The sequence below is a fragment of the Mustela lutreola genome, chromosome 18 (assembly GCF_030435805.1).
Source record: "Mustela lutreola isolate mMusLut2 chromosome 18, mMusLut2.pri, whole genome shotgun sequence".
In the NCBI taxonomy this organism is placed as follows: Eukaryota; Metazoa; Chordata; class Mammalia; order Carnivora; family Mustelidae; genus Mustela; species Mustela lutreola.
In genome coordinates, this window is record NC_081307.1 from 2,514,795 (window position 1) to 2,532,825 (window position 18,031).

The 18,031-nt window shown below is 36.1% G+C and overlaps 1 protein-coding gene across 9 annotated transcripts in view; it reads right to left on the reverse strand.

The window, feature by feature from the left end:
* The window catches only part of PSD3 (pleckstrin and Sec7 domain containing 3), a 769,411-nt gene that overhangs the window by 327,539 nt on the left and 423,841 nt on the right, over positions 1-18,031 (reverse strand). For all 9 annotated transcript variants that reach the window (XM_059155883.1, XM_059155885.1, XM_059155884.1 and 6 more), the window contains one exon: positions 8,902-8,991. In XM_059155883.1, the coding sequence (XP_059011866.1) occupies positions 8,902-8,991 (90 nt within the window). The remainder of the gene's footprint in view (positions 1-8,901; positions 8,992-18,031) is intronic.

Genomic DNA, 18,031 nt, shown 5'->3' on the forward strand with positions numbered 1-18,031 from the left:
GGAAAATAGAAAACCCAGAAATGGAATGCACAACTATATGGGAAACTAATATTCAACAAAGCAGGAAAGAGGGGTGCCTGGGTGGCTCAGTGGGTTAAAGTCTCTGCCTTCAGCTCAGGTCATGATACTGGGGTCCTGGAATTGAGCCCCACATCGGGCTCTCTGCTCGGCAGGGAGCCTGCTTCCTCCTCTCTGTCTGCCTGCCACCCTGTCTACTTGTAATCTCAGTCTTTCAAATAAATAAATAAAAATCTTTAAAAAAAAAAAAAAAGGCAGGAAAACATATCCAGTGGAAAAAAAAAGACAGTTTCCTCAACAAATGAAGTTAGGAAAACTGGATGGCAATAGCAGAAGAATGACTGGACCACTTTCCTATACCATACACAAAAATAAATTCAAAATGAATGAGGCCTAAATGTGAGGTAGGAAACCATCAAAATCCGAGAGGAGAATGCAGGCAAAAACATCTTTGGGATAGACCATAGCAACTTCTTACCAGATATGCCTCCTGAGGCAAGGGAAACAAAAGCAAAAATGAATTATTGGGACAGGACTTCATCAAGATAAAAAGCTTCTGCACAGTGAAGGAATCACCAAAAAAAAGGAAAGGCAGTCTATGGAATAGGAGAAGATATCTGCAAATGACATATCTGATGAAGGGTTAGTATTTAAAATTTATAAAGAACTTCTCAAACTCAACACTCAAAAAACAAATAATCTAGTTAAAAAATGGGCAGAGGACATGAACAGACATTTTTCCAAGGAAGACTTAAAGATGGCTAATAAACACATGAAAAGATGCTCAAAACTGCAAAGAGCTATCACCTCACACCTGTCAGAATGGCTAAAATGAACAATTCTGGAAACAAAAGATGTTGGCAAGGATGTGGAGATAGGGGAACCCTCCACACTGATGATGGGAATGCAAACAGGTGCAACCACTCCTCAAAACACTATGGCGGTTCCTCAAAAAGTGAAAAACAGAGCTACCCTATGACCCAGCAACTGCACTACTAGGTATTTAGCCAAAGAATACAACACAGTGATTCAAAGGGGCACATGTACTCCAATGTTTATAGCAGCAATGTCCACAGTTGCCAAAATATGGGAAGAGCCCAAATCTGTATTGACATATGAATGGATAAAGATATGGTACACACACACACACACACACACACACACACGATAGAATATTATTCAGCCATCAAAAATTAAATCTCAACCAGTTGCAACAACATGGACAGACCTAGAGTGTATTATGCTAAGTGAAATAAGATAGAGAAAGACAAATACCATATGACTTCACATATATGTTGAATTAAAGAAACAAAACATGAACCTGGGGGGAGGAAAAAGAGAGGTAAACCAAAAAACAGACTCTTAAAAGATTTTTATTTATTTATTTGACAGACAAATCACAAGTAGGCAGAGAGGCAAGCAGAGAGAGAGAAAGAGAGAGAGAGAGAGGAGGAAGGAGGCTCCCTGCTGAGCAGAGAGCCCAATGTGGGGCTCGATCCCAAGACCCTGGGATCATGACCTGAGCTGAAGGCAGATGCTTTAACCCACTGAGCCACCCAGGTGCCCCAAAAAACAGATTCTTTAGAGAACAAACAGACTGAGCATTACTGGAAAGAGGGGCAAGGGGAATGGGCCCATGGGAGAAGGTTATTAAGGAGGGCACTTGTGATAAGCACTGGGTATTATTGCCTGTAAGTGATGAATCACTAGACTCTACACCTGCAAATAATGTTACACTGTATGTTAACTGGAATTCAAAAACTTGAAAAGAAATAACTGTATAATAATATTATTATTATTATTTGCTGACTTTTAGAGTCTATCTGTTTAAACATTACCCTTCCAGCTAAATTCTCCATCATTCTCACAAATTATTTTTCCCTAATAATGCCAAATGAGAAAAATGCAGTTAGAATGCAACATAATGCTTTCAGCCATATACATATGTTAAGGATTGAATACAGGTAGTCTTATGTTCTTAGAAACTTCTTTTAAAAAACCTCCCCTAAATTCTTTTGTGAGAGCTAAGGGAAAACAAGCACATCTGAATAAGAACTTTCACCGGAATTCTGACCAATGCAGTATGTAACAATTTAATTCACTACGTTATTTACCATTCCATTAATAGAATAATGCATATGAATTCCACTAAGCCAGGCATATTGATTTACATTTTGTCAGTTTAACTGTAACTTCCCCCTATCCCATAATCTACACACACACACATTCTCTCTCTTTCTCTCTCTCTTCACCATTAACTACCTCTCTCTTCACCACTAACATCTGAGAGAGTAAAAACTTTTGGTCTTCCCTCCAGAGACTGCAAGTTAATTTCAAGGTTAATAAATTCCCAAGTAAAGGAGATATGTACAAGTAATTTCTACCCAAAAATTAAATTTCAGAATATCTTAGAGTCAAACATCTAATTATAAGCAATAGCCTGAACGGATGGGATGTTATTGACTTGCCCAAGCAAGATTTATTTACCTTGCGTTTTAATGATTTCCAGTGACACTGCCTTATAACTAGAGGTATTATTAAAGCTATCTGTGTATTTAAGCAGATTTCAAAGGAGACAGGTTCCAAAACACTCTGCAAATTATATTCATTTTGTTTTTTAGTTACATGAGAATCATTTTGAAAGACTTGGGTGGTTTGTTGTTTCCACCCTCTCTCTTATTAAGATGACATAAAAATTCTTTTTATTTTAAACCACTTTTTTTATTAATTAATTTATTTTCAGAAAAACAGTATTCATTATTTTTTCATCACACCCAGTGCTCCATGCAATCGGTGCCCTCTATAATACCCACCATCTGGTACCCCTAACCTCCCACCCCCCCCACTTCAAACCCCTCAGATTGTTTTTCAGAGTCCATAGTCTCTCATGATTCACCTTCCCTTCCAATTTACCCCAACTCCCTTCTCCTCTCTAACACCCCTTGTCCTCCATGATATTTGTTATGCTCCACAAATTCAAACTCAACACACATGAAACAGGCAAACATATCAAACAATGGGCAGAAGATATGAACAGACACTTCTCCAATCAAGACACACAAATGGCTAGCAGACATAAAAATTCTTAGAGATTTTTTCTAATTCCCACTGGCACCTATTGAATTCAATTGCTGCTCAACAAAAAAAAAAAAAAAAAAAAAAGAAAAAGAAACTTAAAGACCTATCTATGACAAAAATAAAAATATTAAGAATGTTATTTGAGTATCAAATGGTAGGTGGCAATAAGAATCTGAGATAGAAAACAACCAGTGTTTCATGTTTCATTGTCACGATCTTCAGTCTGGAACACCCCAAAATGAAATTATTATGCAGCAATAACTAACCTTCCACCCTATATGTTTCAATGACACTTTCACTGGCTCCTTTTGCTTTATTTCCCATTGATTCTTTCCTGTTTTCATGGAAATATATTTTGAAATGGCTACTTCCCCTCTAAATTTTTCTTTTAATTTTTACTGGTGGCCATCACCCAAAGTTCCTGTGTATTCCCTCTATACATAATGAGAAATGAAGGATTATCAACAACCCAGGTTAGAAATAGAACACAGAATGGACTGAAGATAAAATTGTGGTTTTTCTTTTAAAACCAAGAATAGAGATTCATAGGAAACTCAGAAGAAATAAAACGTACAGAGCAGTTTAAGACCAAACTTAAACTGGTCCTGGAATCTTGAAGAACCATCGAGGAAGCAAATTAGTTATTGTGCTCTTTAAAGATCCCCAAATAATCCTGGGATATTAATGGAGATGTGAATTATTTGAAGTGGTTAAAATCCAAGGGAAAAAAAGAAAGATTGCTAGATGTCCACCTGCTCTTTTATATTTTCTCCAAATGGTCCTAGGTAAGAAGGCTCAGGACCTCCAATCATGCGGTTTCAAAGATACAAACCAAATATAAGATATAAAAGCATGGCAAGAGGGATATGGTCCAGGAGAAATGGCCTGTTGTTAACAAGGTAAAAAGGCAAAGAAAACATAGGCTAACCAAAGTTCATGAATTTTCAAGTGCCCCCATGATGTTAACACAGACTTTACGGAACAAATGCTTCTTGTGGAAAATTATGATGCCTGTTCTTTGGAATCAACAGTCTTTGGGAAAAAAGGAAGCCATAAATGATGAGGTTTAAAAATCTTGCCACAAAAGGAAGAAACGCACAAGTTCAAGATCACAGACGGTCCATTGAAAAGAGAAAGAGAATGTGCATGGTTAGTCTGAAAAAAGGACAGGCAATAGAGGTCTTATGAATTAAAGTTAATCCCACTTGGCCCTAGTACTTATAAAACACTTTAGACCCAAACCCTGTAGGAAGGGATGGAGGCCCTTTGCAGTCCACTTCAAGCTAGGTAAAGAATAGAATATTATTAAAAATTTTTAAAAGTTACAACAGCTAACAGATATTGCATTTATTACATGCTAGGACTCTAAAGGCTTTATAGGTTAACTCATTCAATTAATAAAACTGATGAGGTGGATACTAATAAGATCTCCCAGAAATCAAGAGACAAAGTTTCAGTGAATTTACTTACAATCCCTCAGCTACTAAGAGAGGGGAGCTGGGATTAGAACCCAATCAGTACAGCTCTCACGTCTATAATCATAATCAGCACACTATAGTGTCTCTCAGCCTCTAAGCCAGAGCTAGCCCATGTTTTACATTCTCATCCCTCTCTATTCATGTACTTAAGAGTTGCATTGTTACAGAATCTTAGAAATGTCTTATTAAGTTTATAAAAAGAAACTCCCTTTCCTCCTCTTTCCCACATTTTCCCTCAAGGATGCACATCCAAGTGGGATGGGCAGTCCCTATACAGCCATGAAACTTGCCAGATGGTCTGTCGTATTTTGTTAAATGAACTTCTCTACTGATTTGGTGAAATAATAGGGAAAGGTACGTATGACAGAGAACATTAATGTTTATGGGTGGGAAAGGTGATGGGAAATGAAACAGAATAATCATCTAACTAAAAACCATAGGAACTCAATTACTAAAATGGTACCTGTACTTCAAAGGCCTCTCTCAAACATGACATCCTTCTAGCCAGACTTCAACGTTAAAGAACCTAAATAATCTTCTATCACTGGTTGTCATTTGCTATCCAACTAACTATGCTTTATACTATAGGTATCTAGAATTAAAACTCAAAGTAGCTTGTGGGAAAACTTGCTTATTTGCACAAAGCACTCATTTCTCTGTTAGGTCATCAGGTCAAAAGGGACACAGCAGTGGAACTGTAAATTATAAAAAAGGGCTCAATTACCTATCCCTTTCATGTAGTCTAGGGCAAAATTAAAGCAAAGTATTAACTGAAGTCTCTGAATTAAAGGCTTGAAATAAATTTCTCATTTTTCATATATTTAAATACATTAAGGTTTATCTTTTTGATAACCATTTCTGTTGAGAACAAGGAGAATCAGTTTATATTTTAATTTCAATATGGAACAATTATTTACTTTAAGGGAAAAAGAACCACCCATCTTTCTCAGTAGTCTGTGAGGACAGGGGCCCATTTAGTTCTAGCATGTTCTCCAAGTCCACAATACCCAGTGAACACACAAAAGGCCATCAAGAAATATTCCCTACTACCCAACCACACTGAATAACAGACATAAGATAAAATGTTACTGCTGGTCCAAGGATAGCTGAACAGACATGGATGAAATGCTATTTTTGAACCAAAGAAATCTAAAAGTAATCAGATTAATATGCAGCAATGAAAGCCTCAACTTAATCCATGTAACTCTAGGCATCTTACTTAATAAATTAAACTGAATGTTGTCAGTACCTGCAATTTTCAAGTTGGAGAGAGGACAGAAGAGGGCAGAAAAGGGGTTAGGTCACTCAGAACCTGTAACATAATACCAAATGTTTTGTGTTTGTCTTTCTGTGTGACAGGTATATAATCATTGTCCATGAAAGTTCAAATTAACATTCTACCCAGGAATTAATCTCTGAAGAGAATCAAGAGATAACCACTGAGAAAGAAAATGAGGGAGAGTGTTTGAGAAGGAGTGAAGAAAGAAGAGAAAGAAGAGACAAAACTGAAAAGAAATAAAATATAATAAAAGTAAAAAAAAAGAGCGAGAGAGAACAAGAGAAAAGAAAAAACACAAATGAATAGAAACAGAGGAAGTAAGTGAGGAAAAGGAGGAAGGAAGGAAGACCAGGAGGGCATGGAAGGGAAAAAGAATAGCCATATGGAAAAGAGAAATGAAACAAAAATGGTTTGAAAAAAACCTTTTCTTGGTGAAATTTTCAGTAAAATCCAGATTCTTGCTGAAATGTAAAACTCCACGTTTGGTGGGTGAGTGGCTGGGCTTTTTTCTATGAAAGAGAATCAGTATTTTACTTGACAATTTCCATGCTAAATGCCACTGTCACTTTCAGTGTCATTTCACTGTCATCTTCCTACAGTAAATAAAACAGTATAATAAATATTTTCCCCCCTGAGGTTTAAAAACATGATCTCAACAGTACGACTTTAACAAATCATCCAGAAAATTCTTGGCAGAGTAAACCAAAGAACATATGTTTATCCAAGGTGAACGGCAGCCACTGGACTTATGTTAACTACGTTTGGTTTCAGACAGCTCATCAAATATGCTTTAAAACTGCCCAATAATTCATCCACAGTCATGCATGTTACCATAAGCCTACCAATAAAATCTGAAAGCTTCGGGGCGCCTGGGTGGCTCAGTGGGTTAAAGCTTCTGCCGTCGGCACAGGTCATGGTCCCAGGGTCCTGGGATCAAGCGCCGCATTGGGCTGTCCGCTCCGCGGAGAGCCTGCTTCCTCCTCTCACTCTTTCTACCTGCCTCTCTGCCTACTTGTGATCTCTGTCTGTCAAATAAATAAAATCTTTAAAAAAAAAAAAACAAAAAACTGAAAGCTTCACTACGAAAATTTTTCTTGCCAATTTCCACTTCTGATATAACTTGATAAAAGCTTCTCCAATCCGGGGCGCCTAGGTGGCTCAGTGGGTTAAGGCCTCTGCCTTCCGCTCAGGTCATGATCCCAGCGTCCTGGGATCGAGCCCCACATCGGGCTCTCTGCTCAGCAGGGAGCCTGCTTCCTCCTCTCTCTCTCTGCTTACTTGTAATCTCTGTCTGTCAAATAAATAAATAAAAATCTTTAAAAAAAAAAAAAAAGCTTCTCCAATCCTTCTCTTAGAAAGACTGCATTATTTTCCACGTTAATAACACTAAACTGAAAACACTTGTTAACATACATCTACAGTACATCTTCAATGGATGTAGAGAATGTATTTACCATGTCACAATCCAACACATTTTATTTCCCATTCAGAACTGTAGCTTAAAGCAATGGCCACAATCACCAAACTGTGGAAAGAGCCAAGATGCCTTTCAACAAACGAATGGATAAAGAAGATATGGTTCATATACCCAATGTATTACTCCTCCACCAGAAAGAATGAATACCCAACTGTTTTATCAACATGGACAGGACTGGAGGAGATTATGCTGAGTGAAGTAAGTCAAGCAGAGAGAGTCAGTTATCATGGTTTCACTTACTTGTGGAGCATAAGGAATAACACGGAGGACATTAGGAGAAGGAAAGGAAAAGTGGATTGGGGTAAATCAGAGGGAGAGACAAACCATGAGAGATTTGTGGACTCTGAGAAACAAACTGAGGGTTTTGGAAGGGGGGTGGCGGTGAGAGGTTGGGTGAGCCTGGTGGTGGTATTAAGGAGGGCACGAATTGTATAGAGCACGGGGTGAATCTTGGAACACTGAAAAAATTAAATTAAATTAAAAAAAAAAAAAAAAAAGAATTGTAGGTTCAGCCATGGCAGCATTTATCCTATAAGGAAACAATCTTAAAAAATACCTTCTTTACATAGTAACCTGAAGCTACTTTTCTTCTTGCTTTTTCCATAAGGTAATTATTCACTGAGTTGCAATTAAAGTCAGCAAAAGAATCTCATAATATCATATCTTATGCCTTTTTTCACTTTCTACATATATATGTGTGTGTGTGTGTGTGTGTCTTTCAAAATCTAGGACTCTACTGTATATGTCTTATATGGTTTAAAAGTTACATAAAACATAATAAAGGACTTATTCGCAACTGGTACCTTTCCAGATCATACCATGATTCATATGTGTTGCCCTTAGCAAATTCAAAGGAACTGCCAAAGAAATCTACATATGTACAAAGTTTTTAAAAAGGCTAGAATCTAACAGAATTCTGTAAACCTCATATTGTCAACATACATATCTTATCCTGAACTGCTAAAATATTCACATCCATTATCAATCACTATTTTCTATTTAAACAAATGCATTTCTCATTTATACTGCTGTAGAAAATTACGAATTCTAAAGCTTATTTTGTTGTCTCCTTGGAAACAATCTGATACAGAAAAACATGCTGACGGTTACCAATAATGAAACCAACCACAAATCATTCAAACATTCTACAATTACTCAGATTTCCAGAGACAACCTAAATGGCTCTACAACTAGGGACTGAATACAGCTTTCATTACAGTATGTAAAGGCTTTTTTGTTTCCATAGTGAATATACCTTTGTGATCTTTCTCAAGTTCTGACATATGCTCACAAATCAAACAAAAACTGCCCACTATCTGAATCACCAATTATTCCAAATCTACTTACTGTCTCAGTATTATTGGTTACCATGTGAACTTTTATCATTTATTCATTGAAGGGTATCTGCAGTCTGACACATCAAGGATGAGTTCCAATAGAAATATCACCAACAAAACCAAAAGCAAAAATCAAAATACTTAAGTGATCCTTGGCCTTTTTATTTTAGATTAAAAAATAAGCAGAAAAGATAAAAATAAATATTTTTAAAATCCAATTATTTCAATGCTTACTTTTAGTAGATCCTTGGAGAAATCACCACCCTCATTTATGCCTTGGAGGTTTGCAATGAACTCTTGGCAGGTCATCTTCTTTCCAATATTCTGGAATAGAGGCAAATAATACATCATAATGGCATACATACATGGAATTCCTAAAATTGTGATTAAGCAAAGCAAGACTGGTTTGGCTTTTCAATATATGAATACACATGCCCCTATATGTGCATATATCCACACATACATATAATACAAACTTATATACATGAGAAACAGATGGCTTATTATGCTTTCAAAATAGTCATTAAATATAAATAGCAAAATTATGCCAAACCTTTTTTTAACCTACAAAAACATGAGAAATTTATGCTACATTTATATACATGTAAGGTAGCTTTTAATAAAAACATGGACAAAATGACATTTCTGAGCAGACCTCTGATAGCTCTTTATTTACTTGTTTATTTTTATGTCCTACATATTGTCAAGAGCTGTGAAGGATCTGAGATTTTAGCCCACTTTCAAGCTAACAAACTAGTCTACCATGATCTCACATGTTGGCAGATAAAGTATGATTCCTGAGTCAGAGGCTCAGTAATTTTTTTATAATAGGAGCAGCCAAAATACCAGCATTTTCTTGCTCCAGTTTCCTGGGTCCCAGTTCTCACAGAACCTGAACAGGGCCAGCTGATATGTACAAGCAGTGGGTTGTGATACAGGAAAGGAGCCCTGCCAGGAGATCTGGGAATCTGAGTAATTGTAATGAACATTAAGCATGCCTACTGTTTTTGCTCTAAATGAAGAAACCAAGTCTTCTCATGCAAGGCTATAAGCAAATCTATCCACTGCTCTGAAGTCACTATATTTTCCAAAGCTGCTCAGTATAGAAACAGTTTTGGAAAAATTACACCAGAACAAAATTTCTGTTCATAAAATGTACAGAAATGTAAGAAACCCAAGGAAAATGGTCTCCTAACATATTTGAGTTTAAGAAAAAGTTTAAGATTTAAGAGTAAGTTTAACAACAACATAAATCACATTAATAAAATAAAAAAATTAGAAAATCTAAACTAACAAAAAAAAGAGAAAATACAAATATATTAGACCTAGAAAACTAATAAAACAATAAAACTCCTAGGCCAGTTTCAGTCAACTAGTAAGAGCTGCCAGGATTCAGAAGGATTCAGAGGCTCAATCTGGACACCAGCAGAAATCTGTCATGAGGGTAGAAGAGGGAAATGGAACACATACGCACCAGTATGGGATCTCTGGGAATATGTGGTTCAAGTGAACGTGAAGTGTACCAATGTATTAATATCCTTGTACAGAATATGTATGTTCTATGAGGCTATTTTTCAGAAAAGAACAAGGGCTAGAATATTAGTCCTCAAGTTGAGGAAAAATATTAAGACTTTTAAAGGGTTGGAAAGCCATGGATAGTTTTAAGAGAGTATGTATACAGAACATTAACTTCAAAAATACAGATCTGCCTGGGAACATATACACCTATGTGTTTTAAAAGTAATCACTTCCCTGCAAATAAAAACCACAAGGAGATACCACGTCACACCAATCAGAATGGCTAAAATTAACAAGTCAGGAAATGACAGATGCTGGCAAGGATTAGGAGAAAGGGGAACCCTCCTACACTGTTAGTGGGACGCAAGCTGGTGTACACACTCTGGAAAACAGCATGGAGGCTCCTCAAAAGATTGAAAATAGAGCTACCCTATGACCCAGCAATTGCACTACTGGGTATTTACCCTAAAGATACAAACATAGTGATCCAAAGAGGAACATGTACCCAAATGTTTATAGCAGCAATGTCTACAATAGCCAAACTAGAAAGAACCTAGATGTCCGTCAACAGATGAATGGATAAAGAAGATGCGAGATAGATAGATAGATAGATAGATATAGATATAGATATAGATATATAATGGAATACTATGCAGCCATCAAAAGGAATGAAATTTTATCATTTGTGACAACTTGGATGGAACTAGAGAGTATTATGCTTAGCAAAATAATCGGAGAAAGACAACTATCATATGCGCTCCCTGATATGAGGAAGTTGAGAAGGAACGTAGGGGGCTTGAGGGGTAGGAAACGAATAAATGAAACAAGATGGGATCAGGAGGGAGACAAACCATAAGAGACTCTTTTTTTTTTTAAGATTTTATTTATTTATTTGTAAGAGAGAGTGAGAGCGAGCACAGGCAGACAGAGTGGAAGGCAGAGTCAGAGGGAGAAGCAGGCTCCCTGCGGAGCAAGGAGCCCGATGTGGGACTCGATCCCAGGACGCTGGGATCATGACCTGAGCCGAAGGCAGCTGCTTAACCAACTGAGCCACCCAGGCGTCCCCCATAAGAGACTCTTAATCTCACAAAACAAACTGAGGGTTGCCAGGGGGGAGGGGGGAGGGAGAGGGCGGTGGGGTTGTGGACATTGGGGAGAGTATGTGCTGTGAAGTGTGTAAACCTGGCAATTCACAGACCTGTACCCCTGGGGCATTATATGTTAATTTAAAAAAAAAAAGTAATCACTTCCCACTCCCCCCTCACAACTGCTCTTCTACTTTACAACATGAAACAAATCATCCAACCCACCCTATCTAATTAATTACGGTGAAAGTGCTAAATAACTTGTTAAAAACCTTGCCTTTTCCATAAGCAAAGAGGGCATAGTCAGACTTTACATGCAAGACTGGATGAATGTTTTAACAATGAGAACTGGCTTTGCCAATGATTTTAAGTTAAATCTGCAGCCCTAAGTTCTGATGAAAATTTATTTAAAGCACAGGAACTTTAATAAAAAAAAAAAAATACCGTCTCACATTAATTGAAAAACACCATTACCTCAACCTTTTCCAATCCCTGAAAATTACCTTTTCCAATCCTTACCAAGTATATCAGATCAAAAAAGGTACATGTACTAAATGTTGGCTAACTGAACACCTAATAATTAAAAAACAAAAGGTATCTTAAGGTAAAAAGTAACAAGTACATTCAATAGTCATTTTCATATGACTTGACAAGGTCTTTCTAGTTATGTTCTGAGCATCTGAGAAAATGAATGAATAATGACTACATAAAAAATTCTTTTCCAAGTCAGACAGTTTCCTATTCTCAAAATCAAAAAAGGATATGATTTAACTATCAGTTAAAAACCAACATTTTCGGGGCGCCTGGGTGGCTCAGTGGATTAAGCCGCTGCCTTCGGCTCAGGTCATGATCTCAGTGTCCTGGGATCAAGCCCCGCATCGGGCTCTTTGCTCAGCGGGAGCCTGCTTCTCTCTCTCTCTCTGCCTGACTCTCCACCTACTTGTGATTTCTCTCTCTGTCAAATAAATAAATAAAATCTTTAAAAAAAAAAAAAAAATTTAAAAAAAAAAAAAAAACCAACATTTTCTTTAACATGTGACCTGGTGAATTCAAGTATTTGTAACATTATCTTTTTTAATCACTTTTGTATTGTTCAAAACAAAAATTTCTTGAAGAGTGATTTATATTTAAACATTTGTTGTATGATAGTCATGAGATTTTTTTTATAAATAAGTATCAAATAATAATAAAAGACTCCCAAGTATAAAAACACATTACATTAAAAAAACTCTTGAAAACTAAACAGTTATGACTATTAGGAGAAAAAAGTGAAATAAAGAGTTGGCTTTTTTATATGATGGAGGGTCTGTTCCATCCTATAAGTTTTTACAAATACCAGCTTTACTGAAATATAACGCACATAACATTCACCCTTCCGAATTATACAATTCAGTAATTCTTATGTATTTACTTATTTACTTGAGAGGGGACAAGGGTGAGCAGGAGGGAGGACAGGGGGCAGGGAGAGGTAAGAGCAGACTCTGCGCTGAGCACAGAACCCAACTAAGGGCTTGATCTCACCATCCTGAGATCGTGACCTGAGCTACAGTCAAGACTCCACCATTCATCTAACTGAGCCACCCAGCTGCTCCTACAGTTCAGTAATTCTTAATATGTTGACAGAGTTCTGCAGCCATTACCACTATCTAAATTCAAAACATTTTCATCACTCCAAAAGACACCCCAATCCATTAGCAGTCAGTTTTCATATCTCTCCTCCCACCCCCAATACTATCTCCTGGCAACCACTAATCCCCTTATTTGTATGGATTTTCTTGTGAAGGAACATTTCACATAAATGTAATTATATAAAATGTGGCCTTTTTAAACTGGCTTCTTTCATCTACCATATACTTTTCAAAGTACATCCATATTTTAGCGTCCATCAGTATTTTATTGCAAAATAACACTCCATTGTATGAATATGCCAAACTTTCCATTCAGAAGTTGATGGCTTCTTGGACTGTTCCCACAGTTTGGTTATTATGAATAATGTTGCTATAAATATTTGTGTAAAGTTTTTGTGTAGACATATGTTTTCATTCCTCCTATATATATAACACAGGAGTGGGATTGCTAGGTCGTACGGTAACTCTATGTTTAATCATTTGAGGAACTGTCAGAATTTTTTCCAAACAGACCACACCAGTTTACATCCCTACTAAAGGTGTGAGTTTCAATTTCTCCACATCCTTACCAGCATTTATCTGTCTTTTTCATTTCAGCCATTTCTAGTAGATATGAATTGCCATCTTGTGGCTCTGATTTGCAATTCCCTAATGACTAATGATGTTTAGCACCCTTTCAAAAATGCACATATTGGCCATTTGTATATATTCTTGGAAGAAATGCCTACTCAAATCCTTTGCCCTTATTGAGTCATTTGTCTTTTATTGTTAAGTTGTAGGAGATATTTATATACTCTGGATATATAAGGAGTTTTGAGTCCTTATCAGATATATACTTTGAAAATGTTTTCTCCTATTCTGCGGGTTACCTTTTCTTGATGGTGCTGTCTGGAGCACAGAAAGTTTCAATCTCGATGAAATCCTTTTTTTTTTTTTTTTTTTTTTGCTGGAAATGCTTTAACTCTATACCCATTAAAAAACAACTCCCCTGAGTCTCTGGTAACAATCATTCTACTCTCTTTCTCTGAATTTGACTGCTTTTGATATTTCACATAAGTGGAATCATAGAATACTTTCTTGTGTGTGTGTATATGTGTGTGTGTGTCTGTGTGTGTGTGTATATACACATATATGTATGTATAAATGTGTGTATGCGTGTTTCATAAATATATATATAATATAAATAAATATTTCAAGTGCACAGCCCTGTAACTTGACATCTGCATACACTACCAAATGACCACCACCACCAAGTCCAGTAACCATCCACCCCCATACAAATGATCTCCTTTATTCCATTTCACCTATTCCCCAATTCCCTTACACTCTGGTAACTTCTACTTTGTTTTCTATATTTATGAGTTTGTTTTGTTTCATTTGCTCATTTGTTTTCTAACTTTCCATAGATGCTGCCTGGGTCAAATTAACAAATTATTGCCTAATCCAAGGTCAGAAAGATCTGTTCCTATGTTTCCGAAAAATGATACACTGTTAGCTCTCACATTTAGATATTTGATCCATACTGCAATAATTTTTGTACAGGGCAGGAAAAACAAATCCAAGTTCATTCTTTTCCACGTGTCTATCCTAGCACCATTTGTTGAAAAGGTCATTCTTTCTCCCACTGAATAATTTTGGGATCCCTGTTGAAAATCAACTGACCATAAATGTAAGGGTTTACTTCAAATTCTCAATTCTATTGTATTGACCTAGACAAGTGACTGGATGCCAGTATAAGACTCTTGATTCGTGTAGCTTTATACTAAAAGTTGTTTTTGCCTTTGTATTTATTGTGGCAAAAAAATACACAGCAAAAAAATTTACCTTCTTAACCATATTTAAGTATACAGTTCAGCAGTGTAAGTATAGTCACATGGTTATAAAACAGACTTGCAGAACTTTTGCCGTCTCCCTAATAATTAGTGATGCTGAACATCATCTCATGTGCCTTTTGCAATCTGTATGTCATCTGGTATAATGTCTATTCAGATCCTCTATCCACTTTTTAATGAGGTTTTTTGGGTTTTGCTGAGTTATAGGAGATATGTAGATAGATAGATCTATATTCATATATATATTTAACCCCTTATCAGATATACGGTTTGCAAGTATATTCTTGCATTCAGTAGGTTGCCTTTATGTTTTGATGATGGTTTTCCTTTCCAGAAGCTTTTTAGTTTCATATACTCTCATTTTGGTGTATTTTTGCTTTTGTTTCTCATCTTGGGAGTCAGGTCCAAAAAAGACATCATTAGGACTGATGTCCAGGAGTTTCCTGTCTATATTTTCTACTAGGAATTTCATGGTTTCAGGTCTTACATTCATGTCTTTAATCCATTTTGACTTAATTTTTGTGTATGGTATAAGACAGTGAGTACAGTTTTGTTATCTTGCATGTGGCTGTCCAGTTTTCCCAGCACTCTTTATTGAAGAGACTCTCCTTTCTCCATTGTTACGTTCTTGGTTCCTCCTGTGTAGTTTAATTGTCCATATATATGTGGCTTTATTTTGGGGCTCTTTCATTCCACTGATCCGTGTGTCTATTTTTATACTGATAATTTATTTTTGATTATTACAGCTTTGTATTACAGTTTGAAGTTAGCATACCTCCAATTTTGCTCTTTCTCAGGATCACTTTGGTCTTGAGAAACTTCTGCAGTTCCATACAAATTTTATAATTATTTGTTCTAGTTCTGTGAAGTATGCCATTAGGATTTTAATGGATATTGAATTGAGCTGGTCGGTTATTTTGAGTAGTATGGACATTTAAACAATAGTAATTCTTTCAATCCCTGAGCATGGACTATCTTTCCATTTATTTGGGTCATCTTCAATTTTATCAGTGTCTTATAGTTCTCAGAGTATATATAGGTCTTTCACCCTTGTAGTTAAATTCATTCCTGGGTATATTATTCTTTGTGATTGTATGCAATTACAAATGGGATTCTTTGCAATTATAAACGGGATTGTTTTCTTAATTTATCTTTCTGATGTTTTGTTATTAACATATAGAAATGCCATGCATATCTGTATATTGATTTTGTGTCCTACAAATTAACTGAATTCATTTATCAGTTCCAACTGGTAAGACTTTGGTGGATTTTTCAGGGTTTTCTATATGTAGTAGCATGTCATCTATGGAAAGAGTTCTACTTCTGCCTTTCTGATTTGGATATCTTTTATTTCTTTTTCTTGTCTAACCACTGTTCCTAGAACTTCTAATACTACATTGACTTGAAGTGATAGGAATGGGCAGCCCTGTCTTGTTCTTAGAGGAAAAGCTTTTAGCACATTACTGTTGAATATGATGCTACCTCTAGGATTGTGCTATATGGCCATTAGTATGTTCCCTCTATATCCACTTTGTTGAGGTTTTCTCATAAATAAATGTTACATTTTATCAAATGCTTTTTCTGTGTCTACTGCGATGTCATGTGATTTTTATCATACATTTTGTTAATAGATCACATTGAGGAATATTATGCCTCCATCAGAAAGAATGAATACTGGTGGAGATTATGCTGAGTGAAATAAATCAAGCAAAGAGAGTCAATTATCATATGGTTTCACTTACTTGTGGAGCATAAGGAATCATACAAAGGACATTGGGAGATGGAGAGGAAAAGTAAGTTGGGCAAAATCGGAGGGGAAAACAAACCATAAGAGACTGTGGACTCTGAGAAACAAACTGAGGGTTTTGGAGGGGAGGAGAGTGGGGAGTCGGGTAAGCCTGGTGGCAGGTATTAAGGAGGGCGCATATTGCATGGAGCATTGGGTGTGGTGCATAAACAATAAATCTTGGAACACTGAAAAAAATTAAATTAAAAAAGATCACATTGATTTACAGATGTTGAACCACCCTTGCATCTCTAAAATAAATGCCACTTGATCCTGATGTATGATCTTTTTAGCATATTACTGGGTCAGTTTACTAATACTTTCTTGAGGATTTTTTCTACTATGCTCATCAAGGATACTAGCCTATAATTTTCCTTTTTTTGTGGTTTCCCTTTCTCGGTTTGGTATCAGGATAATGCTAGATTTGTAAAATGTGTTGGAAAAAGTTCCCTCCTCTTCAACTTTTTGGAAGAATTTGAGAAGAATATTAAATCTTCTTTGAATGTTTGATAGAATTTGCCAAAGAAGCCATCTGATCCTGAACTTTCATTTGTTGAGAGATTTCTGATTACTGTTTTAATCTCCCTACCAAAGTCTATTAAACTTTATATTTCTTCATATTCAGTCTTGGAAGATTTTATGTTCCTAGAAATTTTTTTAAAAGATTTTTATTTACTTGACAGAGAGAGCACAAGTAGACACAGCAGCAGGCAGAGGGAGAGGGAGAAGCAGGCTCCATGCTAAGCAAAGAGGCTCTTCACTGAGCAGGGAAACTTATCCCAGGACTCTGCGATCATGACCTGAACTGAAGGCAGCCACTTAACTGACAGAGTCGACCCAGATGCCCCTGATTATAGAAATGTATCCATTTCTTCTAGGTTGTCCACCTTGTTGGCAAATAATTGTTCATTATAGTCCTTTATGATCTTTTGTATTTCTGTGGTATCAGCTGTAACTTCCCTTTCATTTCTTACTTTGTTTGTGTACTCTATCTTTTTTTCTTGGTTAGTCAAACTTAAGAGTTTATTGATTTTGTTTACATTTTCAACGAACCAGTTTAGTTTCGCTGATTGTTTTTTTAGTCTTTTTTTTTTTTTTTTTTTTTTTTTTTTTTTTAGTCTCTATTTCCTCTCTGATCTTGTTTTCTTCTTTCTACTAATGTTGGGCTTTGCTCTTCTTTCCCTAGTTCTCTGAGGTATAAAGTTAGATTGTTTATTTGAGGTTTTTCTTGTTTCTTGAGGTAGGTCTATATTACTAAGAACTTCCTTCTTAGAACCATTTTTTGTTATGTGTCATATATTTGGGACTGCTGCATTCCATAATTTTGATATGTCATATTTCTCTTTATGTATCTCTAGGTATTTTTTTCCTTTCTCTTTTGATTCATTTAATGACCCCTGGATGTTCAGTACTTACTGTTTAATCTCCAAGTTTTGTTGAGTTTTTTACTCATTTTCTTCTTGTAAATGATTTCTAGTTTCACATCATTATGATTGCAAAAAATGTTTGATATAG